Genomic DNA, 25,007 nt, shown 5'->3' with positions numbered 1-25,007 from the left:
CGTCAAGCAGCACGCCTGCAGTGGCGCGGTCACAACCTCTCCTCTCTCCCACTCTCATCATCATCGCGTGATGACTGCCGTACGGTGAGCATCTCCACCCCCTCTCTCGCCCTCCCTCCTCTCAACCCCCACCCAGTCGGATCAACAAGGTGTCGTTTCTTCGTTCATCTCGCCGTCGTCACTCGCCCATCTGCGCGATCTCAGGAGCTCAAGGACATCTTCGACCACCCAATCGATGTGCGTCGCCTGCCTCTCCCACGCGACCTGTCGTTCACTTCGTCTTCTCAGGGGGTGACCGTTCAGCCAGACGACGCCAACGTCTTCCTGTGGAACTGCACCGTCGCCGGGGCGGTGAGTGGCTCCTTCGCTTTGCCTCGTTCATCGCTCGATCTTCGCCTCTCTCTCCTTCCCACCGCTTCCCACAGTCCGATGGTCCCTACAAGCACGGCGTCTTTCACTTCAAGCTCGAGCTCTCGGAGAGCTTCCCTTTCAAGGCCCCAGCGGTGCGGACGCCGCTTCGCGCCTCGCCCTTCACGCACTCACTGCCGCTTGCGCTGCGCTAGGTCAAGTTCAGCACGAAGATATACCACCCTGGAATAAACGACGAGGGCCACATATGCGTGCCCATCCTGCGCGATCAGGTGAGCCACCCTCGGTTCATGCCCGCGTCTTCTCGGGGCGTCACACGAGCCCGTGCTCTTCCTACGCGCCCCAGTGGAAGCCGGCAATCAAGCTGCCCACAGGTATGTCATCCATCGTCGAGTGCATCTCGCTCGGGCGCATTAACAGGGTCGTGCATCTGCGGTGCCGGACCTGCGCGGCGCTTCATTCGAATTCGACGTCATCGCCCCGCAGTGCTTGCTGTCATCAAGGAGAAAGTGAACAACCCCAGCCCTGACGATCCATTCGAGCCCGAGATCGCGGCGGTGAGCCGTGTCCACGTTCGTTTCGCGTCGTTGTGCGTGCGCTCACAGACTCTCTCTTGCCGACGGTAGCAATTGCGGGACGACAAGGCGAAGTTTCTGGCCACCGCGAAGGAGTGGACGAAGCAGTGAGCAGACGTGTTCTCGCGGCTTCTCGACCGCTGTGCCCTGACTCGATGGTCTCAGACACGCGATGGCGTGACCGAACGCGTCCCCAGACCGCGTCCGGTGTAGTTAGTGTCGTCGTGAAGTACTAGCAGATGTCTCCAGTTGTATGTAATTGTGACGGGGAATCGACGAAATGTGTACGATAGCTGAGTACGCTTGCGACGCGTCGAGGGACCTGCCCCTATCCGAAATTGAAATGGCCGGCCGGCGCCGGTGCACTCGGGCAGGCCGAACGCAATTCTCGTTGTGGCGGAGGGAGTGCCTGCCGCGGTGCCCTCCTGCGCGTCGACGCTCGTTCTCCTCTCTGCCATTACACTCCCATCTCCTCCAACTGCCCGACGCCGTTCGCACCGCACACGTGTCTTGCGAGGGCATCTGACGTGCCCCACCGGTGACGACGCAGGGACCTGAGCCAGCCGTCGTTGTGTTCTATATTCCAACTCCTCGTGTTCTCCACGTTGTCCTTGCCCCTCATTTCACTCCCAGGCCGTGGCCCCTCCCCGCGACAACTCGTAATTTCCCCTTTCGCCTGCGGGGCGCTCCCAACGTGTGCACAGCGAGGCCGCACAACAATCATGCATCGCTTCCGGTATGTCCCCGCCCTCTCCTCTCCCTCGTCTTGGCCCCACATACACGCAAACACACACACTGACGCACTCGCACTGTGATCCCTCGCTCGTCAATATCTTTCTCCTTGTGCTTTTTGCCAACACAGCAAGTGGTCCGATCCCAGACGCAGCCAGGTCCCCGACTCGACGCGCTCCAGCACCGCGTCTTCCTCCCGCATAGGCCAACCCCTTCCCTCCCTCCCCCCCGTCAGCGACTTTCGCACCTCCCTCATCCTCCCAGAGTAAGCCCCCCCCCCCCTTCTCCCGCACAACCGCCGTTTCCGCCCGCCCAATGGGTGGAGGAGGCGCGCGCCAGTCCCACGATCCGTCCGCTAACATCAGAACCCTCTGTGCGCTCCCTGATAGCCTCACGCGCCGCTTCACCCTCCTGCGCTCCTCCACCGGCGAGGCCGTCTCCATTGAGGACCTCCGCAACAGGTTCGCAGAGCAGCGCGCACGCGGCGCAGAGAACCAGGTCTCGGAAGAGGAAGAAGAAATGATCCTCGAAACCCTCGGCCGCCTCCGCGCCAAGGCGTCGACGACGAGCTCGAATGCCTCCACGGCCGACGACTCGGGCTACCACGCCGGCCGCGAGTCGCTGCGCTCGACGAACACCTCCGCGTCCGCCCAGTCAAGTCTCACCTCGTCCCCCGTGGGCAAGCGGTATAGCAATAATTTATTCGGATCCGGCAAGTTCAGGGACTACAGCTACATGCGCAGCGCGACGCAGCAGCCGCCGAGGGGGGCCAGCGGCCGCAGGGCGCTCTCCTCCGTCTCCGTCTCCTCTACCGCCAGCAGCAGCAGGCACAGGCGCGGCGACAGGCCGTCCTCGCCAGAGGACAGTGTGCTCAGCTCGGACCTCTCCGGCAACGACCGTACGCCGGTCATGTCGACCCCCCGTGCGCTCCCCGAAGGCCCCGCGCTGTTGGAGAACAGGCTCGCCAAGGCGCTGCCGCGGGACCACATGCGCCGCGCGTCGTTGGCGCTCGAGGAGGTCATTCGCGAGATCGAGGAGGAGGCCGAGGTGGACACGGATGGCGATCGCGTATTGATGCCTCGCTCGCCCGTTTCGTACAGTGATAGGCACAGTCGGAACGGAGAGTTTTCGGGCGAGGCGGTACGTGCGCCTGCAAACAAACGCCTTGCAGATCTGATGTTTCCTTGTGATGTTTCCTTATTCCCCTTTAGGACAACAAGACACACGACGCGACCGCGACGGCCGTCGCTGGCCACTATGCAACGGGGACTGCGCTCACCTATGACCAGCATCAGAACAGCGATACGACGCGCTCCTCGCCTTCACCGTACCCGCGCTCCGCCACGACGTCCCCTACGCCACGTCTCCCCGGCTATATTCCGGGCATGCCGAGGCCGATGACCCCCCGCGACATGGGCTTCGACTCCGATGACCAGTCGCCATCGAATTCGACCACCCCGCGCGCGACGTCCCCCCGCCTACCCGGCATCGGCGCGAGCGATCGCGCATCCCCGGTCGTACCGTTCAACATCGTCTCAGGCCTGTTCAGACGCGACTCCGGCGGCGGGGGAGGGCGCTTGCCACCCCGCGCGACGTCCCCCCTCGTCGCCGGCGCCAGCGCGCGGACGGCGAGCGGGGAAGACGGCTCGCGCAGCGGCGACGACTCGTACCTTGATTTTGACCCGGTAGACTCGTCGATCCTTGGCCGTCGCCGTCCCGCATCGCCGCTGGCGGGCCCTGCTTATCAGCCGATGGCGGTCTCGGTCCCGTCGCGCCCTAGCACGCCGTCGAACGTCACGTGGAAGGCGCCCGCCAGCCCGCACAAGTCCTCGCGGCACGACGCGGGCAGCGGCTCGGGCCACAGCCGCAACGGCAGCTCTGTCAGCTTCAGCGACGAGTGGCAGGAGCGCCCCGCGTCGCGGGCGCGCTCGCGGAGCGGCAGCCAATCTATGTCTCCATCCGCGTCTGCGTTCGCACCTTCGTCATTGGGCCACGTGCGCAGCGGCAGCGCCATGAGCACGACCGATTCGCATGATGTGCCGAACGCGGGGATCGAGCGGTCGCGGTCGCCCACGTCACTGGCTTCGCAGTCACGCTCCCTGCGCTCTCCCGCGCTGCCGGACTCGCCGCTCATTGACGGCACGCGTCCCGCCGGCGACTCGTTCGGCATGGCCGTGAACCGGCCGCCGTCCGCGATGTCAGGAGTCGACCTCGGCTCGCCGGTATCGTTCTCAAGCCGCGTGCTGCGCTCGCCGACGCCGACCCAGTTCGCCGCGCGGTCGCCGGTGTCGCCGACGTTCTCCGACGGGGAGATGTCGCCCGGCATCACGCCCAAAGGCCCCCATCGCCCACCGAAGCACGCCCACTCGTCCTCCCACTTTTCTCTCAGCCAGTCTCAGCCGCTGCTGCTGTCCCCTATCGGGAACTCGTCGCGTTCTTCGTTGGAGTCTGCGGGCTCCAGCTACCACTCTTGGGAGGGGGATCAGAAGCAGGATCGCACGGTCGCGCTGTTCAATGCCCTCGATCCGGAACAGCCAGCGTGGCACGATCTCTCTGCGACGGACAAATCCAGCTCGACGGCAGAGGTGGAGGGAGCAGATGGCCAGGATGGTATAGATCCCGAGGAGATAATCCAGCACTACGCAGGTCTCACCAAGGCCGATTTCGCAGCGGTCCAGGATCGGCTGGTATTTGCGGCCAAGGTGAAGGCGGATGCACCGGACAATCGGGATAGGAACAATTCTGTGCGGAGACGGAGGCCTTCGACGTCCCAATCGAACTATTCCAACAATGGTCGCGATAGCAGGGTAAGCCTTCTCATGTTTTTTTTTGGGAGTGGAACTGTGACCCTGTCGATATGCCTGATTATGGCAGTGGCTGCAGACACACGCTCTCTCTATTTATCTGTGATATCATCTATCTAAACCTATTGTAGACCGCAGATCCTACCATCCAATCACAAATTCAGCCTCAGTCCGCAGCTTCCGCCCCACGTGCCGCCCCTGCTGACAGCGTCTCAAAGGCCAACGCCCTGCTGGATTCCGTGCTGAACAGTATCGAATCGCCGCGTGTCCATCCGATCAACGTGCACGTCAGTATCCCCAAGAGTGAGACCGCCGAGATCGTCGTGCATTCTCCCACAGACACCGAGGTCTCCAGCCCCACCCGTCGTAGACGTGCTCTGGCTGACGCGTTATTTGGAGAGATGGGGCCGAATGGTGGCGCGGAGTCACTTGAGACTCCCAGGAACGGTGAGGCTGACAGTTTACCGTCTCCGTCGAGTCAGGAGACGCCGAAGGCTGCCGGCGGGTCTCCGGTGACCTACCAGACCAATCTAGCCGACCCTTCTCTTGAGCCGCCTCCTTCGACCTCCGAAGTGCCCCCATCCGACTCGAGTACGGTCGCTCCACCTTCAGATGGCCCAGTTGTTGGGTATGCCGACCACTCTGAGCTGGCCAAGGAAGTGCAGCGGAGGACAGAAGTGGCCATGGCACAGCTGAGAAAGATCCCGTCCAACTCAAAAATGAGTGAAACTGCTTCCTCGGGACAACGCAAGCGGATCACTCCGAATCAGATATCAAGTCCGCGTCTGGTTTCGGCGTCGACAAGCGTCGACACTATACCCCTCCGCTCGCCGTCAGCTGCCTCCGGCCACGCCCACAACAGCTCGAAGTTTGGTCAACGGATCAAGAAATTGAGAGGCACCCTTCGGCCGAAGCCAGTCCACCTCGGCGGTGAGGAAATCACTCCTTTCCCGATGGACCTCTTATCGCCCACGTCAGCTCAGACCATTCGCTACAATCCGGTATCGTTGATCCCGCCTGGCGGTCCACCCGCAGCCGTCAGTGCCACTGAGCTGGGCCGGTTCAAAGTATCTGTTCCCAGCCCTCCTGCGTCTGCAGGACCTGGCTTGAAGGGATTTATCGCCCGCTTCCGCAAGCCGCGCCCCATGGAAGCATCCTTCGAACATGATCATCGAAAAGTGCCGCTCAGCTCGGCGGCACAGTCAGCGTCTGTGGGCCAGCTTCAGGATATGCACGATCACGCTCAACCTTCTGCCCCGAGCGATGGCATGTTTCCGTCCTTGGGCCAGGCAATGGCCCCGTCTTCTGCATCACAATCAGGGCCTTTGTCATCTAATCCCGCCATGACTGCTTCTTCGACCGTCGGCGAGACCGGAAGGCCACCTTCAGACCAGGCTGCTCTGAAGCAGCTCTTCGACGCGGCCTCGAATCTGGGCCTCGATCAAGAAGCCCTCAATGACCTCTTGGCGCGCTCGACATCGGTGTCATCGCGTTCGACGGCGGCCAATGCTTCGAGACATGCATCCGCTGCAGCCAGCCAGAGGAGCGCTTGGTTGGACTCATCGCTCCTGGACCGTGCCCGCTCTCCGGCTATATCAGAGGGTCGACCCAGCTTGGAGCAGTCGACTTCGCGGCAAACTCCCGAGCCGGCGATCAGGCAACTGTCCTTCCGGAAACAAAGCGGCCGGAGGGACGAAACAGCACCGGATCGCTCAGCCTCCAATGCGGTACTCCGAAGGACGCTGATATTTCCTTCAGAGACGCGGCAGTCGAACTTTGACCTCAATGCTTTGATGCGTAAGAACTCCGCGAGTCGCCGGCGTCGTTCGGCCAGCGCGGCATCCGTTCTTTCCACCCGTTCCGTTCACGATCGTGCTCCCACCCCCCCGCCACCAAAGTCCCCAATCAGCCAGCGTTTCTCCACAGACACCTCCCCTCCCGTTCCACAGTTGCCCGCTTCTTTTCTGTCGCGGGGCGATAACGCTCTGGCTGTTTCTCAGCCTGCACTCCTTCCATTAGAGAAATCTAATTCAGCTTATGATTCTCTGTAAGTCACATTAACCCAAATGACTCTCGGCCAGAGCGTGACCTCTCTTTCCACTAGTTACGAGATGTACACGGGTGAAGCCAAACCGACAGTGACTATATCCGGCGAGCAAGTTGTGGACGGCACGAACCAGAGTTTGAACTCTGATGCATTGCCAATTATCGAACCAGGTCGTGCCGTAGAGGTCCTGGAGTTGGCCAACGGCGAAACCATATGGTAAGGACGTATTTACAATATGAATGGGTGGGGGTCTTATCGATGGTACTCCAACTAGGTCGATCGTAAATGGGTTACGGGATGACGACGCTGAGTCATTCTACCCTAACAGAGCGAGTTTTGTCTCGGAGTATTCCTTCCGCGAACCGAGTTCCGAGGGGGTTCAGCTGTTTTTCAAAGAACATGGGAGAAAAACATCTAAGGATAGCAATTCCTCGTTTCTCTCTCGACGGAAGACCCAACAAGGTCCCCGGCGGCCCGAAACAAAGGTAGCGATCGTGCGCTTTTCTCGCGCAACACAGTGCTCACTCGATCGCCAGGTGTTCTTCAGCTCCTCCGCGCAAATCGGCCGTCTCATCGACAACATCTCCCACGGCATCGAGGCTGGATCGTTCAACATCGTGCCGACCCTGCCTACCACGGCCCCTTCCATGCACTCTCAATCGGATGCCCACTGGACCGTCGAGGAACGACTTGAGCATATGCTCGGCTCTATGGGGACATCGTAATCTATTGCTCGGCCGTTGCTCTATCTGCTCACGTAGCACTTATTTCTGGACTCTTTTTTTCATCGACCTGCTTTGTGTCACTTTTTGCTTTCATGCTTTCGCTTCGTCAATATGGATACAGGCTACTCGTTTCAAGATATGTATGTCACTTTCGTGCCGAAAAATTCTAATCAGAACCCGTTTTGATCCTTCCACAAGTTGAGAATCAACGCTATCACGACGTGAAGGAAGAGGTGGTCGTCAACAAATCCGTAACTTAAACTGCCGAACGTGCGACCTTGAGGATCTTCGACATGTTGGTACGTGGCGATGTGAGACGGGGCGAGCTGCGGATGCAAATACACATACAGCTTCGAGAAGAGTCAGTCATCGTGAGGCCAGGGATGAAGAGCGGTGGCGATCCACTGACCATGTACAGTCCCAGCTGGGTTCTTGACCACACATATTGGTACGTCACGCCGTCTTGCCCTGCGAAATCGAAACTTCGAGAGCTGGAAGTATGCCCGTGAGAACGCATAGCAGCACGCTCATATGGGGTGAATCGTTACTTGGGCTGGTCGGTGACGTTGACGAGGTCTGCCATGTATATAGACTGCCCGTGGATGTGAGCGGTGCCAAAATGCCCATCCGATACCCAATCGAGGGTGGCGGAGGGAGAGACGTTTCCGATTTGTCCAGAAATCTATCGTTGCCCCAGTTATAAGCAGATCTCATCTCGCGGACCAACTGCGATTTAGTGTACTCACTGATGTGTGCATCTCACGCGCCCCTATGGGTGTACGTATCTCTAGGGAGACGAAGGGGTAGGGTTCGGTCCCTATGATTTTGCAGTGTCGAGGATTCCCTGCCTGGCCAAAAAAACTGACAAAGACAGCATTGAAGGATAGCTGAGGAGCTGCCATAGCTAACGCGGGGAAAGAGGGCTGTCGAGATGCCGATCGTTCGACAGATCCCAGCGGTTTTATAGGATCCAGCCATCCAGACCCGATCCTTTGATAAAGGTCCAACTGAGCCTGGTTTCCCTGGAGCGTATATTCTGGCCCCACACGCGCACACAATCGGAAGCACTCCCAGAGAGGAGGTTACCACTGTAAGTGAGCTTCGAAGAGCAGGTTTGCGCTTCTCGAAGCCTGAATCCACGCCATCTGCCGACAAGGTAGAGAAGTCATGCTACCAAGTGGAACACATATGTTTGGTGCGTGAACTTATTCAAGTGCACTCTCACCACGCCAGTGTACTGGTTAATGGATTGCCTGTGATAGCGTATGTGACAGCCAGCCATATAACGTACAATCAACTTTGGGCAAGCTGTTATGGCATCAAACACGCACGGTAGCAATACAAGATCACCGGAACGATGACACGCCCTCGAGGCCTCAAGGAGAACTGACCTTCCAGAGAGGCCGCTTACGCAATTTTCGAGTGACATGCACTGCACTACCATCTGAAGTCCCACCACCAAACGCCAAAACGACTGTCTCTTCCGATCCTCCATTGCGCGCGACGCTCGGCTTTCTCAACTCGATAGCGTCCTTTGCAAATTGAAAACGAGCACGATCGGATCCTGCGGTCCGGCATCAGTTACTAAGTATCGGAGAGAGGAATTAGACACAGACCGATTTGGAATGCAGGGGACTCTATTGCCGCCTTGAATAAATCGAAGGGGACATGGGAGAAAATTTGAAGCATCATGCTTCGTCCCCTCTCTGGCTGGGGCGAGACATCTCCTGAAGGAATGTCCAAGAGCGCGGGAAGCGTGACAACAAGGAAAGTGAGTATGTCATTCCTTAACCGTTGGGCGTATAATCCAAAGACTAAAGAGGGCGGCATTTCGGGCGCGGCAGCTCCTTCCGCCGACGGATTACTGTTGATGAAGTTGAGCCACTCGTTGATCGTATCTGGCCCGATAGAGCGCTGACAAGCTTCATAGGCGTATTGGCAAAGATCGTCCATGCCACCAAGTAAACACCCTGCAGCAAGAACTCCTCGCGCGTTCGATGAGTGGATCAGATTGAGCGATACAGAAGAATACAGGTATCCGAGTGCTAAAAACAATAACAGGATTAGCCTTCCAGATTAAGAAATAGTATCAGACCATGATACCTATCGCAAAGCCCTGTGGGAGCGTGGCGGTATGTCAAATGACGATGTCAATTGAAATGAAGAGACCAACCTCTTGGGTGACTTCTGGCTCCTGCTCAAGATGAACGTATATCACACGTTGACCCACTGCTTGTGGCGATGTGGACATTAAATGTACAAGGTACGGGGACCGAGATAGGATAATCGCATGGAGGCGATAGATATTTTGATGGACATGCTGTAGATAATCGCATCACATGCGGCAGACACCCTCTGGAAGGCGATGAAAGCTTACAAGAATAGTGTCTGCATAGTTCTACACAGCCCCTACCCGTGATCAGCTTCGTTCTACGGGCCGTTCTGGCAAAGCCTAAACTACACTTACACCGGTCTGGAACCCCGAGTGATACAGATGGTTTATTATTTCCTCGTTATGTGGGACATGGGATGGCCTAGAAGACGATGTGAAACAAAGGTCGCCGCGATCAGTCCGACTACTTAGCCTCACTCCCTTGAAAGTGGAGTGCGAAAAATGTGGTTCTTTGAAGCAGCATGAAAGAAGTATGTTGTCCTTAGATGACTCACTGGGAATAGCCATTTGAGTGAGATGTATCTGATCTATTGTTTTCTGTGAAATGGCGCTCCGGTGAACTGAAGGATTGGGTCGTGTTCATGGCCCCATTGCTAAGTCCTGAGTAGCCATTGATCGTTGGTTGTGGTACTGATGTCATATAGATTCTGAAAAAGAATGATCTGAACCTCGAAGAGGGGGAAGGGAGGCAGTAGGTATATAGCGGGAGGCACGAATCGACACGTTAGACACACTCGGGCAACACTTGTAACGCTCATGTCACACTATTAAGGAGGACAGTTATGGATTTTTCAAGAAAATATTATGTAACGTCGTCTTAGAAAAGGTTGAATGGCGACATCGGGTAAAATGTGTCCTATTCTACAGTCTTTCCACGGGATACTCATGGAAAACTCCAATGTCTGCGCGCAGTGTGCGCCAGATCAAGTCAGGCTTTCCAGTAAGCACAACAATGTACAGTAGTCTCGTTTATGTGATGAATCGGGCGATAAGATTGAGATGGAGCAGGGAGACGTGTAGCTGTCGAAGAGAATGAGTTCAAAAACACCATTTCTTAAACTTCGTCAAAGATAGAACACTTCCAAACCCCTGAGGAAGATCCATGCGAACAAAATCTGCCAGATTGTTTCCTATGCCATTTTCCTTGGCCTTGGCACCGCAAAGAAAAGGATAAGGAGGGGGGGGAGAACGATACTCTGCTCTAGACGACTCCGTCTCTGGAGCAAGGTTGACCGGCTGATCATTGTGAGTAATGGGAGAAATCTAGATTGAGGCACAAGGAGTACACCGAAGACTTGGTTAGCGATGTGCTGCTTAGTTTTTGGAAAACGCGAGAAGTCGGGAGACTGACGAGGATATAACATACCATATGAGACCGATCTGAAGCAAACCAGTCCAAGACTTCGGACGCAGGAACGACTTTGAACAAACTACCCATACAGTGAGACATCGAAGCCGAGGGATGGTGGATACTTCGTGAGTCATCATGAGAGGGAGCGTTCTTACCTATGGTAGCTTTCGGGCAACGTTACACTTAGATCGAAAGTTTCACTGAGATAGTCTATGCGAGATCGTCGTTACAAATTAGGCACGTTCACCGCCAAACGTACAATAGAGAAACAGACCTCCTGAAGAACATGGCATAGGCAGCTTGGAGTCAAAGTCATAGATCCAGGATCCGCCAATAGTAGTGTTGATATGATCGCCGTCGGCTTGGCACTCGCGATCCGCCGAACCTGCACTCGTGCCAGAGATTCTGCAGCGCAGGATTAAGATCACATGATAGTCCCATACAACGACATGATTTGTCGCGGCTTTCTGCATCCATAGTGCGACCTGTCGTTGACGAAACAGTACCGCACACAATTAGCAGCTCATGATGCAAGATTGAAGATGAATAATCTAACGAGAATTGCTCAATGCTGACCGATTTTGTATGATTCGAGATGAATACGACGGAGATGTCCCAAACATCGCGCACGTGAGTTTGCTGCTCGAATTGCTGAGCGAGAAGATAGATGTTTTCCTCGCAGTAGTTTTGTGTGTACGGCGCGTCAATTGGGAGCAAGGGCGGAATATCAGGAAGACCATCGACCATTGAGGGCAGCAGTGAGATCAGGAAGCGGTATTAGAACTCCGCAGTAATCAACAATCACGAGGCATGCAAAGTCAGTGCAAAGTCTCTCCAAGTCCCACGGCTTCCCCGCACACGACCCCACACGACCCCACAAACTCCCACAGAACGTCCATTATGCACTACTCTCGACTCGTACCAGTATCGGTGATAGCAAACAGTGGTAAATCGTGAATGTGGAATTATTCCTGTAGCACCAAGTCAGTATGATATGTGGATCGGCAGCGAAAACGTCCGCACCGATAGCAGGCAACATTATACAGGAGGATTACTGAGTCACTCCGTAACCTCGTCATGTCCTACCCCACGTCTGCGCCACCTTCTTCTTCGACAGGATGTCCTCGAGGTCTGGTGTAGGACGTCTGTCTGGCTGGTACGTGACAAAGATGCCCTTCGACTGCTGGGGCGGAACGATCCCGGTGGGGGAATGAGAAGTTGGAATGGGCGACATCGTAGCATGTGGTTGTGGTGAGGCTAGTTGGATGGGTTGGGAGGATGATAAACTCATTGCGTGGTGAGTGGAAGTATGTGAGGCAGGCTTTTGGCGAGGGTAACGGGAAGGATTCTTCATATTCGTGAAAGGATGCTCGGCGAACGGGTCAAACGACGAGAGCGTTGGTTGGGACATGATCAGCTGGTGGTTATGGGAGTGACTTTGGAGGTCAGGGAGAACGCGATGGAGGGAGACGATGCTGGTGAAATTTCCAGCTTCATAAAGGTCTCACTGAGCCCCGATATAAAGCCGGTGTTGATTTGCGTGGGCAGAACAGTCCTGATAACAGATCCCTGCTTCACGGAAGCGGGAGGAACTATTGTCACATGCATTCTCAATGCCCCTCTCCGTCTCGTGGAAACACAAGGTAGATCAGTCTAAAGCCCCATCAAGAGCTATCAAAAGCCTCAAAAACCATCACGTGTGAGTAATTTTACGAAGCATGGTGTCTCAAGTTGCCCTCAACTCCTATCGAAGCACAGAAGCTACGACACGAGTCAACTGAAAAACTTGATTGGCGATGAAATATCTTTGGACGGAGAGCATGTTTAGGCCATGAAGGATCAGATGCCCTTCCGGCCTTCATCAACCTAACGCCTGTGGTAATTGAGCACGTAAAGATCATGTTTGCGGAGGCATGGCGTGAAATGCGTGTGCTTGTTGCGGATAAAGTTTTGCGTACATACAATGCTTCTGCGACGAGGTGTGCTGGCTAGATTTACCAAATTTCTTCACAAGACCCATCGGTAGCCGTAATACATGGTCCTTCCACATCAAAACCCGGAGTGCGTCTTGCACACAGCGCGACGGCAACGCCACCTGACGCCCAACAGTGTTTGGGCAGCCTTAAGGCGGATTTGGAGTGAAAATTGAAGACGGTGAAGCGCTGACACGTAAAGGTGCGATATCGCACAGAGACATGGAAATATCGGCACATACCTTACATGATAGCATCATGTCTGGTCCGAAATGTTTGGCCTATCTGCTGCAGGACTTGACTGGGTAGACTCGTCCAGCAAAGCGCGGACACTGCAAATTATGAAGATGCACATCTAAACGCAGTAACCTGTGGATTAAGTTGTCGATTATCGTGAATACGAACGACGTCATCACACAGGAAGCATTTTATACGAACTCGACTGCGATCGGGCAAGAAGGAAGAACGGTCTTACCAGGACATCTGCCATCGCTGCCACTCTGATCTCGCATCTTCGTCGGTGTTCCAGGTGCACGATATAACCTGGCATGACGCATTGCAGACAAGTTAGGATATAATTCAAGTCGTATCTGTGCTTCGGAAAGACTTCTATCAGCTCTCACACCTATACTTGTCGTATACACACCGAACAAAGGGATCCTTCTGATGGGGCCATAAGTCCACGTCCCAGAATCATGAGCAGCCGATATATGTCCGCAGACGTCCATGGTGCTAGCGCGTGCCGGGACACTGTAAAGCCTGTGATGCAGACAACACAGCGTGTTATGCGTCCAATCTAAGCAGTCGGACACTAGACCCTATGGCCCATGTGGTTAGAGTCACATATAGTCCGGATGTAGGAGGTAGTTTATAGCGTCGGTTGCTGTCAAGAGAACTCAATGTCAATGTATTCAAGCATGAGATATAATGATTAGGACCACGGTTGTCAGGGTTAGGCGTGGCCGCCGATGACCATAACTTACTGAGTCGTCGAACCTTTTGATGGTTGGCAAGAAAAAAACATGGGAAGGTAGTGTGAAGGCGTCGGTAGTTTGAGCAGGAAAAGAAAATCAGCGACATCTAATGTTGCCATTACAGACTGTAATATATTCAATGATGAAGCTGGGAGATACTTATTCTTTGCTGCGGTCTGGACATGGACTGGCAGCGCTTCAGCAGTCCCGGACCGGAGGAGGACAGCCTTCGCTGTCGGCGAAAACTACCTAAAATGGCAGGATCGGGCACGGGCACGGGCTGAGTGGAAGTTTGAAGCGCTGGATAGTCAATCCACCTTCCATCACCAACGACAACATCGTCCAGAGCGTCCGGATACACAACCTTCGTTTCATTTCCTTGCTTCATCTCATAGTCTCTGTTGCTGTCACAGTTCTGGCAACAGCCTCGGCACCTTCAATGTCTTCTGCTCAAGGGGAATTGTGAGTCCACATCCCCCTGAATTTGTCAGGTATTGTCTGACGAGATCACGATCCTTTGTAGGAAAAAGATCAGGATTACAGGTGTGTACCTTTAGGCATCACACCTCTTCGGGTATCTGGCTCAGTCTCCCATTCAGTCGTCGCTGCCGATGGCTTGTCCAAACGCGATGTCTTCCGCCTTCCTGACCCCTTCGCTGTAATCACTGTCGATGCTGAGCAAACACACACGACTAGTGTCATCAAGAAGACGTTGAATCCCTACTGGAACGAAAGTTTTGATATGTCAGTGCAGCCAGTTCATTCTCTATTGTTTGTGTATTTATAAGCGCCTACCATGAATGCAGTATGGTCAAGGAGTCGTCTGTCGTTGCCGTCCAAATCTTCGATCAACGCAAGTTCAAGCGCCGGGACCAGGGGTTCTTGGGCGTTGTTAATGTACGAGTCAGCGATGTGTTGGACTTGGAACTTGGTGGACATGGTACGGCCCCTTTATCTATCATTCGATCAGAACCTCTAATATCTACATAATTATCAGAAATGCTCCAGCTGGACCTCAAGAAGTCGAACGATAATCTGGTCGTTCACGGCAAACTCATCATTTACCTATCTACGAACCTGAGCCAACCCGCCACCAACCCTCGCAGTCCGGGGGCTGCTGGCTCACTCTCCGCTGGCATTGCTGGCCTTTCCATGAACGAGTCCTCACTATCAGTCAATAACGCAGCAGCTGGCGGGTCAGGCGCGCTATCACGCACTCCAAGTTCTCACGCCACCAATCAAGAGCCCGTGATCTCAATGCCAACGCCCGTTCTATCACAGGAACCCGAGCATCCCCTGCAGAACACCGCGACCCGCCCAGTCAGTTCCGGAGGTCCACCGCCGCCTTCAAGCGCTGCTCAGCCAGGAATGCGGCCTACAGCACCAGGCGTTGTATCCCCTGGTCAGACGGTTGTCGCAAACAGCCAGGCCCAGCATAATTTCAACCCCAATGAGGATCAATACGGCCCCTTGCCGCCTGGGTGGGAACGACGAATAGATCCTCTCGGTCGGACGTACTACGTCGACCACAACACCCGCACTACTACCTGGAATAGGCCGTCGAACAGCCAATCCGCAAACACCCATACTCAGGAGGGCGAAACGAATGCTGCCCGCGACCACAATAACCGCCGTATTCTTGCCGATGATCTGTTGGAGGCCAACAGTGGAGCGACCGTTGGGCGGAATACATCCACGACAGCACCTCCTCCAAACGCCGCGGCCGCGGCCGTCGCAGCCAGTACGAATGCTACGACGCCAGGAAGTGGTAACCTGCCGGCTGGGTGGGAGGAAAGATATACGCCTGAGGGCCGGCCGTACTTTGTCGACCACAATACGCGCACGACCACATGGGTGGATCCCCGTCGGCAGACCATCATCCGTGTGATGGGGCCAAACGGCCAGAACACTGCCTTGCAGCCACAGACGATCTCACAGCTAGGTCCCTTGCCATCAGGATGGGAGATGCGTCTTACGTCAACTGCTCGTGTCTACTTCGTCGATCACAACACGAAGACGACGACATGGGACGATCCCCGCTTGCCATCTTCGCTCGATGCGAACGTTCCCCAGTACAAGCGCGACTTCCGCCGGAAGCTCATCTACTTCAGAAGTCAGCCGGCAATGCGCGCACAGCCAGGTAATTGCCAGATCAAGGTCCGCCGTAACCACATCTTCGAGGACAGTTACGCGGAAATCATGAGGCAAACGCCGAATGATTTGAAGAAGAGGCTTATGATCAAGTTTGACGGCGAGGATGGTCTTGATTATGGAGGTCTTTCTCGGTATGTGATCCAGTATGTGTGGACGGCGCGGCTTCTCATATCTTTTACAGAGAATTTTTCTTCCTTCTTTCCCATGAGATGTTCAACCCGTTCTACTGTCTCTTCGAGTATTCGGCACATGACAACTACACCCTCCAGATCAACCCAGCGTCAGGCGTCAACCCCGAGCATCTGAACTATTTCAAGTTTATTGGGAGATGCTTGGGATTGGGTATCTTCCATCGTCGCTTCCTCGATGCGTACTTCATCGTCAGTTTCTACAAGATGATTCTGAAGAAGAAGGTCACGCTTGCGGACCTTGAGAGCGTAGATGCAGAGCTTCACCGTGGTCTGACTTGGATGCTGTACGGGGCATTCGTTTTCTCCAGGGCCACAAATACTGATGATGACATGTTCCAGGGACAATGACATCACCGACATCATCGATGAGACGTTTACGACGACTGAGGAGCGGTTCGGCGAGATGGTCACGATCGAGCTGAAGCCGGGCGGTGGGGACGTTCCCGTGACACAGGATAACAAGAAGGAATACGTCGAGCACGTCGTCGAGTACCGTATTTCCAAGCGCGTGAAGGAGCAGTTTGACGCGTTCATGTCCGGCTTCAGCGAGTTGATCCCGCAGGATCTGGTGAATGTGTTCGATGAGCGCGAACTCGAGCTTCTCATCGGCGGCATGTCCGAGATCGATGTGTACGTGCCTATCCTTCTTTCAACCGTATTCATGTGCTGTCCACTTGTGCTCACTCGAGTCTGAAATGACGTAGTGACGACTGGACCAAGTTTACGGATTACCGCGGGTACGAGGTGAACGACGAGGTGATCCAGTGGTTCTGGAAATGCGTGCGCTCGTGGCCACCCGAGCGGAAGTCACGTCTGCTGCAGTTCGCGACGGGCACGTCTCGCATTCCCGTCAACGGGTTCAAGGACCTCCAGGGCTCCGACGGCCCGCGCCGCTTCACGATCGAGAAAGCGGGCGACCCCTCTCAGCTGCCCAAGAGCCACACGTGCTTCAACCGGATCGATCTGCCGCCGTACAAGGACTACGCGAGCTTGGAGCACAAGCTGACGTTGGCCGTAGAGTGAGTCATTCTGCGTAGCCCTATCTAAGCGGTGAACTGATGGTTTTCGTTTGTGTCACAGGGAGACCGTTGGGTTTGGCCAGGAGTAGACTACTCTTCCCTTGTCAGCCTTCCTCTTCTACGTTTCCATTCTCTCCATTTTTTTTATGACTGTGTTTATGTCTCCACCTACCATTCTCCCATACAATCTTCCGTATTGTCACTACGTTGTTGATTATGCCCACCCCGCCGCTGTAACAGTAGCACTTCTCCATAGTCCACGGATCGGACCGTATCCCGACCTATATCTAACGCTACATTCACGGTCCTGTCTACGACATCCGTCGTCGTCTGTTGTCGTGTGGCGGCGCTGCCGGGACTGCCGTCCGTAGATAGATTTGCAATGGCGAGGGGGGGGCGTCACGCGTCAAGTTGGCGCTCTCGTCGTTTCTAAGTTGTGATGTGACGGGTCTTTGGCGACGTGATGACTCGTCACAGTTCCTTCCTTCTTCAAGCCGTTGCCCGCTCTAGCAGGGCTGATAATTAGGGTCTTGAATAAACCCTTTAATTGCTACGTACGAGTACATACGGTGCCTACCCCTACAGTTTTCTATAGCCGCCCCTGGCCTTATGCCGCGCGGGACATAAATGCGTTGATTCAAAGAAAGGAATCGTCACAGTAGTACTGCTTGGCACCTCTTGTGTTCCACATCGTACCAAGTACCACGGCAGGGCATCCGTACCATTTGGCGTGGCGAGGAAGGACAGACGCAGCCGCTGGGTCGCAAGTACATTACATTACTACGACTGTCTTGGGCCCCCATGGCCGCCCTAGGAATATATCTCGCCTCGCACTCCGTGGGACACAGATGCCTGATCGTTTTTATCTTATATTTGAGAAATACGGTGTTGCCGCGAGATGTCAGCGGATCCGACGCTCGGCGCCTTCGTCCTTCGTCGTGAGTTATCTGCATACTAAAATAGCGGGTACAGATGTCATCTAACGGGCGGACGCATATATACACGGGGGGCGTCGCGCGCGCGTGCGCGCGCGGGGCATACGATACAAAGCGGTGCACGAGTACAGTACATGTTTGGGCGGGGCTGCGTCGGGCTGCGTCGGCGGGGACGAGCGCTGGGTTGGTCAAGAAGCGCGAGATGGGGGGCTGGGGACTGGGGACTGGGTGGGGCCGGGGAATGTGGGGCGGGGTGGGGCCGGGGAATGTGGGGCGGGGGGCGCCAGCGCACGGCGGGAGAAGGGTGAGGGCGAGGCGGGGGCGGGGGCACGGGGCTGGATGTGGATATGACGGCGCGGGAAAGTTAATTTACGGGCGAGGCGAGCGTGAGAGGGGAGAGGGGGAGAGAAAGAAAGAGTAAAAGAGTGAGAGTGAGTGAGTGAGAGTGAGCGAGTGAGAGTGAGGGTGAGGGTGAGAGTGAGAGTGAGGGCGAGGGTGAGAGTGAGCAGGGCTGAGTTGAGACTAGGCGAGGCGAGGCGAGGCGAGTCCGATCGCGTCGTGTTGGACCGATCGAGCAGGGCGCAGAGGGGCTGGCGAGTGGCTGGCGCGACGGCGGTTCGGGGCATGTGCTTCGAGGGTCGGCGTCTGGCCGGCGGCTATTTTGGTGCGTTTCGAACTCGGCGCGTGCGCGGGTCTCAGCGCTTCTCCAACGCGAACGCGATGTAGATATCTGTGGGGGATGTTCCTAGTTCAACGACGCTGATCCGGGAGACGGGAGCGCCAAGAAGAAAGAAGGAAAGGGCAGATGGAAGAGATTGAATGGATGGAGGGTGAAAGATGAGCAGAGGAAGGAACAGGAATACGGAGAACGAATGGAAATGAGTGGACGGATGGGGGAGGAATGAAGAAAAAATAGTACGGAGAACGAACGAACGTGCGAGGGATCGAAAGGAAAGGTTGAAAGGTAAGGAACAAGGATACGGCGAACAAAAGGAGAAAAGGGAAGGGAAGGGAATGACAGAAGAACGTAATAAAGTGACTAGGTGGATGAAGGGAACAGGGATATGGATTCCGGACGAACGAACGAACAAGCAAGCAAGCAAGCAAGCGGACAAACGAACGAACGAAAGCACGAACGGACGAACACACGAACACACGAACACACGAACGCGCGAACGCACGAACGAACGAGCGAACGAACCAAGGGACAAAAAAAACAGAAGGGGAAGCAACAGGAGACGAAAAAAGACACGCACTGGCCGCCTCCCACTGGTCCTCATCCATCTGGCTCTCGCCGTCCTTATCGACGACCTTCATGCGCTCCAACAACGGCCCAAACTCCGCGTGCCCCTGATGCTCCTCAAACACCTCATGGAACTCCTTCTTATACACCGGATGCAGCCCGTACTCCGCCGCGAGCCTGCACGCCCGCCGAAACCGCCAGCCCAGCGTTCGACGCACGAAACGCACGAAAGGACGAAGATCAGTAAAAAAAAAAAATAAGGATAGATACGAGCGAGAGACGCACTCGACGAACGGCTCCCAGTGCACGATGTACTCGGGCACGTCCTCGACGGCGTCGCGCAGGAAGAACCAGTACTTGTGCCCGAACACGGGCCGCGCCGCCTTGTCCCGCGCGCGCTCGCCGTCCTCGAACCGGATCCTGTACACGTCGTTCCCAAAGCTCGGCGGCGCGCCGGGCGGCAGCGCGTCCAGCCTCGCCCTGCGGCCGCCATCCACCACCGACACCACCACCACCAACATCGCACGATCAGCAAGGCGACGAAATAAAAAGCCAGAACGCACGCGCGCGACTCACAGCAGCTGCTCCGCGTTCGGTATCGTCCCCACGAACACGCCCCCAGGCCTCAACCACCGCGCGGCATTATCGAGCATCCGCCGCGCCTTCTCGCGGCTCTCGAACGCGTAGTGCATGCAGAACTGCAGCGACACCGCGTCGAACGGCGTCGAGAGCCGCTCCGGCGGCACCGCGCGCGTCAGCGCGTCCGCGAAGCAGTCGCACGCGGCGAAGAACGCGGCGAAGCCCCCGTTGGCGCTGGCGCTGGCGCTGGCGTTCCCGTGGCTGCCGCGGGGCCCGCGCGAGGGGCGGGAGGTCATGGACTCGTAGCGCGCGCGGGCTTGGTCGACGGAGACGGCGGCGATGTCTGCAGAGGATGCGCGATGAGAGCTGCCTTCAAAGCGGAAGAGGGAGAGGGAAAGGAGGAAGAGGAGGAGGAGAAAGAAGGGGGGACAGGACGGCACGCACCGACGCCGACGTACTCCTTGACGCGCGCCTTGCTCCACTTGGACAAGTCGCCGCCCTTGCCGCAGCCCATATCGAGCACCTTTGCGTTCGCACGCCCGCCGAACGCGAATGTCCCGCCACCGCCGCCGCCGCCGCCGCCGTTCCCGCCCGCACCCGCGCTCGTGGCGCCCGGCGCGGGGGCGGGGGCGTGCAGGGCGGGGTGGGCAAAGCGCGTGATGAGGACGGACTTTACCCAGTTGTTGAACTTGCGCAGCCCGATGATGGGCGACTCGCGGCGCTGCTGCACGCCGACCTCGGGGCGGGCGTTGTCTGTCACGCCGGGATAAGTAACGCGGGACGGACGAGGGAGAGGGGGGGACACGCACAGTGGTCGGCGACGAGGGCGACGTCCCGCGAGCGCTTCGCGCGGGGCGCGTCGGCGGCGGGGTCGGCGTCGAGGGCGTCGGTGCCGTCCGCGTCTGGGTGGGGGTGGTGCTGCGGGGCGTCCGCAGCGCGGCCGGGGCCGGAGCCGGGGGCGGGGCTGTTTTCGGAGCCGGGGGCCGCGCGCTTGCGCTTGGCGAGGCGGCGGGTGCCGGCGCCGACGTAGGAGCGGTACATGTCGATCTCGTCGTGGGTGAGGGGGACGAGGACGGAGCCGGCGGGGGTGCGGCGGTGGGGCTCGTATGGGAGGGGTTGGGGCGGGGAGGGTGCGGGTGCGGGTGCGGGTGCGGGCGCAGGTGCAGGCGCAGGCGCAGGCGCAGGCGCAGGTGCTGGTGCTGGTACGGGGGTGGGTGCTTGGGAGGGTGCGGGGCGGGGAGGAGGGGGCATGTGGGGCGAGAGCGGGGTGCGGTGGGGTGTGTCGTCGGAGGTGGAGGGACGGGAGAGGGAGTGTGCGCTGGCAGAGGTGCTGTAGGGCGAGGGGGGCGGGGGTGGGAAAAAGCTGCGGTCCGTGATGGGGGTGAAGAGGGCGTCGGGGGACGGCGGGGGCTGCGGCTGCGGGTGTGCCTGGGGAGCGGCGGGGGCGCGGTGGGAGTAGGCGAAGGGCGAGGGGTGGTCGGGGCCGTCGTCGGGCGGGGAGGGTGGGGAGACGATGGAGGCGATGCTGCCGGCGCGATGGCGGAGGAGCGGGGGTGCGCGCGCGAGCTTGTCGTCGTCGTCGTCGTCGTTGTCGTCGTTTGCGCGGGGGGTGGGGGCGGCGGGGAGGAGGAGATGGGCGAGGGACGAGGAGCGGGGCGGGAGGTAGGTGGCGGAGGAGGGCAGCGGCGGCGGCGGCGGCGGTGGGTGTGGGGCGGCGGTGTTGAGGAGAACGCTGAGGTCGGTGGCGCGACGGTGGACGGGGACGCTGTCTGTGTGTGCTGGGTGTGCGCGGGGAGGGAGGATGGGGGACGGGGAGAGCGGGGAGTTGAGGACGGCGTCGCGGACGGGGTCGAAGGCGGGCATCTTGGAGGCAGCGGCGGACGGCAGACGGCAGACGGAGGCGAGTCTTGGTTGCTGATCAAACACTTTCGGCGCCACACTAGCTACTCTTCCCACACACATACTGTAGCACCGTAACACGTCCCACTCGCGTCCCCGTACAGTAACTCCATCGCCGGCGATCTCGGCCCCTCCGCTCTTCCCAGCCGCGATGCAGAGCGACGGCCCCCCCTCCGTCCCCCGCCATCACTTGAACCAGCTCCGGCTCCGCCGCAGCTCGCGCGCCCGTGGCGGCGGCGGCCCCACCCCAAGTAGCGCCTGCGTCAACTCCGCTCCCGTCCCCGTCCCCGTCCCCGCGGCCTGCGCGCTCGCAGGCGCAGGCGCGTGCACGTGCACGAGCACGCGCGTCGGCGGGGGCGTCGGCGGCGCGTGCACGAGCACGTGCGCCGCCGGGGTGCGCGCCGCCCGCGCGAAGACGCCGGGGAGCGCGTGCAGCGCGGCGGTCTTGCCCAGTGCGAGGCCCGCATCGAGGGCGGGGCGGATGCCGAATTTGAGGCCGAGGCCGAGGCCTGTGCGCAGGGACGGCGAGAGGGAGAGGGAGGAAGGGGACGGTGCGAGGGTCCATAGGCGTGCTGCGAGGGCGCGGAGGGTCGCGGGGGGTAGGAGGAGCGCGAGGAGCGCGAGGATGGCGAGGGTGAGTGCGAGGAGGAGCGCGAGGAGGAGCAGCAGGAGCGTGAGGAGCGCGAGGAGCGCGAGGAGCGTGAGCGCGAGGGCGACCAGGTACAGCGGGGACGGGCGCGGGGAGGGGAGCGCCGCGTAGAGCCTGTGGAGCGTGCGCGGGAGGCGGACGATGTGGTGGAGGAGGCGGAGGGGGATGGAGACGGCCCACTGAGAGGGGGCGGATTTTGGGATGGCGGGTTCGTGTAGTGGGGGGGTGGGAGGGGGCGTGGGGAGGCAGGTAGGCAGTGAGGAGGCAGAGAAGCACCAGCGCGGGTAGGAGAGAGCTGCTCTGCAGAGTGTGCTCGGGGAGAGGACGTGCAGGGGGCGCAGCAGTGGTGCGAACATGGCCCGCCGACGCAAGACGAAGCGAATGTAGGTGATGCAGGCGCAGAATCTCAGGCTGCCCCTCGTGTGCAGTCCACGGTCTCGGCGAAAGGTGCGAGGACGTGTTGCCGTCGTCCGTAGTGCGTATATTCCAGTCCTATGACGAAGGAAGACGAAGGACGAGCGCGGATGCAGGAGCAGGGATGTTGGCTGACCCTCTGGCCAGAGCGGGCGAGCGGGCGGTCTGGGATGTAGGACGGAGGTCCATGCCGCCTGGGTGCCCTCCGCCCGAGCTGGCGGGTGGGTTCGTAACGCGGCGGGACAGACTCTGCGGTCGTATGTCGAGGCTGAGCGCTGAACACGCACAGGCGCGTCGCCTCGAGATGCCCAGAAGACCGCGGTGTAGGAGCTGAGCTGAACCAAGTAGAGATTAGGCTGCTCGCCGGCGACGGACACGCGAGCACACTTGAACACTCAGCCCCAGACCACCACTGGGACGCACGCACGCCCCGACGAGTGCGCCGCCAGAATCCAGATCCAGCAGAGCGCGGTGCTCGTCCTGCAGTCCGCAGACGCTCCGAAGAGTGGCAGTTTCGACAAAGGAGCCAGACTCGCAGCTCGTAGTATTACATTGCCTGCCCGGTAGAAGAAATAAAATAAAGATCGAGGTCGAGATCGCCGGTAGGGACGACGTACAGTGCATGCCGACTGGGGCGACGTGATGGTGCGCGCGCATGCATGCCCGACGAGCGTTCACTAGTCCCTACCAGCAGTTCCAGTAGTACTCGTACCACCGACGTCATCGCCGACTATCGAATCCCGAGTTATCCGACCGACACAGATGCCGACCGGATGCTGAACCCCGTCGCGCTTCAACAGATGTAAGCGCGCACAGTGGTGTGTTGTCGTTGGAACGGCCAAGGCGTCAAAGACTCAAATTCACCGACGCGGAGCTCGTCGACAGCGACGCGACCTGACGCGCGCCGGCTGAACTTAACTTGGCCTCTACCGCGGCCCGCCAAGGCGTCGGCGACGTTGTCGCACCGTGACCGAGACCGGTCACATTGCACAAGCCGTCCCAACCCAAGTCGGCTTCCAACCTCGACCCATAAGTACCCTTCGACCCTCTAGCAATCCTGTATACCTGGCTCCTCGGTTCTACCTCTGCCTCTGCCTCTGCATCCCGCCGCCGCCACCGCCGCCGCCCCGCCATGTCCCCCCCACACGCTCACCTCTCACTCGCACCACAGCGCCCCAGCGCCCCGCACCCCGCCTCCCAATCCCAGACCGCCCCGCGCGCGCGCCACGTCGGGAACCGCACCCGCCGGCACCTCCCCGGCGGGACCGAGGCCGTGTGGACGGAGGAGCTCCACGCAGCCCTGCTCGAAGGCAAGTCCGCGCACCCGGGCGTTTTGGCTCCTCTCCTCCATTGGCCGACGCTGATGCCCCACGATCGCAGCGCTCGCGACATACCCGCCCAGCGCGCGTTCGCGCCCCGCCCGCTCTGGGGGAACGCGCGGCGGCGGTGGCGGCAGCAAGGGCAACGAGACCCGTGGTCCCGGTGCGCTCGGCGGGGATGGGGACGCGCACGGCGGTAGGGCGCGCGTGGGGCGCTACCAGCTGATCCGCGAGTTCCTGCGGCGCAAGACGGGCAAGGTGCGCTCACTGCAGCAGATCGGGAGCCGCATGCAGCATCTGCGGCGCGCGCACGCGGGCGATGCGTATAGTGCGTGCTCGCCCCTTCCCCTACCTCGTTCCCGTCGCCGCCCCCTCCCCCGCCGACGGTCGATCGCGGTGCTGACTGAGCGGGACAGTGATGGCGCTCTTGCGCTCGGACCTCGAATTCCGCAAGGACGGCTCTGCGTCCGCCGCCGCCGCCGACAGCAGCAGCAGCCGCCGTCCAGACACAGTTGACGCTCAAGGTCTGCGGTCCACGGTTCGCTATCTGTACACACCAAAATAACCGTTTCCCAGGTCTCGACGCGTCTACCACCAGCAGCGCAGCGTATATGCTCCCCGGCGGACCTTCGCTCGGGCTTTGGACCACGCTGCCTCCCGCCGGCGCCGATACTCTGAGCCCCTCCCTCGATCCGCACGCTCGCCCGCACGTGTCCGCGGCGCCCGACGGCGGTGCTTTTGGTTTTGGCTTCGCACACCCGTCGCTGGTGCCGACGTGGGCGGAGCCCTCGATGTCGCGCCGCCGCCTCGCCGCGAACATGCCCGCTCTCCGGTGCCAGCTGCAGCTCCCACCGGCCTCCGCCTTCGCCCAGCTCCTCGCCG

The 25,007-nt window shown here is 58.7% G+C and overlaps 9 protein-coding genes across 9 annotated transcripts; 4 read left to right on the top strand and 5 right to left on the bottom strand.

Annotated features, from left to right (window-relative positions):
* Positions 1-18: 18 nt before the first annotated feature.
* Positions 19-1,235, top strand: HETIRDRAFT_379405 (uncharacterized protein). The gene is made up of 9 exons (XM_009544031.1): positions 19-84; positions 137-149; positions 205-237; positions 289-351; positions 426-503; positions 564-641; positions 716-739; positions 852-926; positions 996-1,235. The coding sequence occupies exons 1-9, from the start codon at positions 71-73 to the stop codon at positions 1,053-1,055; spliced, it is 438 nt and encodes a 145-aa protein (XP_009542326.1). The 5' UTR covers positions 19-70; the 3' UTR covers positions 1,056-1,235.
* Positions 1,236-1,991: 756 nt separating this feature from the next.
* On the top strand, positions 1,992-7,252 carry HETIRDRAFT_448557 (uncharacterized protein; the record flags this gene model as incomplete). The annotated part of the gene is made up of 6 exons (XM_009544030.1): positions 1,992-2,816; positions 2,888-4,483; positions 4,612-6,527; positions 6,585-6,743; positions 6,802-7,012; positions 7,064-7,252. 6 exons carry the CDS (start codon positions 1,992-1,994, stop codon positions 7,250-7,252), a joined length of 4,896 nt encoding a protein of 1,631 aa, XP_009542325.1.
* A 1,234-nt stretch (positions 7,253-8,486) lies between these two features.
* HETIRDRAFT_457338 (uncharacterized protein) lies at positions 8,487-10,127 on the bottom strand. The gene is made up of 8 exons (XM_009544029.1): positions 9,920-10,127; positions 9,720-9,786; positions 9,630-9,650; positions 9,426-9,572; positions 9,356-9,368; positions 8,869-9,297; positions 8,584-8,816; positions 8,487-8,505 (listed from the first exon to the last, which is right to left on the bottom strand). The coding sequence occupies exons 1-7, from the start codon at positions 10,063-10,065 to the stop codon at positions 8,629-8,631; spliced, it is 1,011 nt and encodes a 336-aa protein (XP_009542324.1). The 5' UTR covers positions 10,066-10,127; the 3' UTR covers positions 8,487-8,505; positions 8,584-8,628.
* Positions 10,128-10,354: 227 nt separating this feature from the next.
* HETIRDRAFT_407495 (uncharacterized protein) lies at positions 10,355-11,532 on the bottom strand. Its single transcript, XM_009544028.1, has 5 exons — positions 11,353-11,532; positions 11,051-11,261; positions 10,932-10,986; positions 10,792-10,855; positions 10,355-10,688 (listed from the first exon to the last, which is right to left on the bottom strand). Exons 1-5 carry the CDS (start codon positions 11,521-11,523, stop codon positions 10,464-10,466), a joined length of 726 nt encoding a protein of 241 aa, XP_009542323.1. The 5' UTR covers positions 11,524-11,532; the 3' UTR covers positions 10,355-10,463.
* A 109-nt stretch (positions 11,533-11,641) lies between these two features.
* Positions 11,642-12,314, bottom strand: HETIRDRAFT_141440 (uncharacterized protein). Its single transcript, XM_009544027.1, has 2 exons — positions 12,142-12,314; positions 11,642-12,073 (listed from the first exon to the last, which is right to left on the bottom strand). Exon 2 carries the CDS (start codon positions 12,065-12,067, stop codon positions 11,852-11,854), a length of 216 nt encoding a protein of 71 aa, XP_009542322.1. The 5' UTR covers positions 12,068-12,073; positions 12,142-12,314; the 3' UTR covers positions 11,642-11,851.
* On the top strand, positions 12,143-12,433 carry HETIRDRAFT_414473 (uncharacterized protein; the record flags this gene model as incomplete). Its single annotated transcript, XM_009544026.1, has 1 exon — positions 12,143-12,433. The coding sequence occupies one exon, from the start codon at positions 12,143-12,145 to the stop codon at positions 12,431-12,433; it is 291 nt and encodes a 96-aa protein (XP_009542321.1).
* A 1,647-nt stretch (positions 12,434-14,080) lies between these two features.
* On the top strand, positions 14,081-17,395 carry HETIRDRAFT_379392 (uncharacterized protein). The gene is made up of 9 exons (XM_009544025.1): positions 14,081-14,185; positions 14,247-14,266; positions 14,323-14,467; positions 14,530-14,663; positions 14,721-16,008; positions 16,059-16,352; positions 16,408-16,698; positions 16,773-17,087; positions 17,149-17,395. Exons 1-9 carry the CDS (start codon positions 14,163-14,165, stop codon positions 17,174-17,176), a joined length of 2,538 nt encoding a protein of 845 aa, XP_009542320.1. The 5' UTR covers positions 14,081-14,162; the 3' UTR covers positions 17,177-17,395.
* A 1,322-nt stretch (positions 17,396-18,717) lies between these two features.
* HETIRDRAFT_311168 (uncharacterized protein) lies at positions 18,718-21,707 on the bottom strand (the record flags this gene model as incomplete). Its single annotated transcript, XM_009544024.1, has 8 exons — positions 18,718-18,752; positions 19,279-19,442; positions 19,551-19,745; positions 19,842-20,187; positions 20,289-20,597; positions 20,654-20,945; positions 21,051-21,162; positions 21,490-21,707. 8 exons carry the CDS (start codon positions 21,705-21,707, stop codon positions 18,718-18,720), a joined length of 1,671 nt encoding a protein of 556 aa, XP_009542319.1.
* A 222-nt stretch (positions 21,708-21,929) lies between these two features.
* HETIRDRAFT_448552 (uncharacterized protein) lies at positions 21,930-23,463 on the bottom strand (the record flags this gene model as incomplete). Its single annotated transcript, XM_009544023.1, has 4 exons — positions 21,930-22,884; positions 22,943-23,055; positions 23,094-23,162; positions 23,230-23,463. The coding sequence occupies 4 exons, from the start codon at positions 23,461-23,463 to the stop codon at positions 21,930-21,932; spliced, it is 1,371 nt and encodes a 456-aa protein (XP_009542318.1).
* Between the last annotated feature and the right edge of the window lie 1,544 nt (positions 23,464-25,007).

Source organism: Heterobasidion irregulare (assembly GCF_000320585.1).
Source record: "Heterobasidion irregulare TC 32-1 unplaced genomic scaffold scaffold_02, whole genome shotgun sequence".
NCBI classification, from domain to species: Eukaryota; Fungi; Basidiomycota; class Agaricomycetes; order Russulales; family Bondarzewiaceae; genus Heterobasidion; species Heterobasidion irregulare.
Note: the sequence above shows the minus strand (reverse complement) of the source record. Positions and strands in the feature narration are given on the sequence as shown.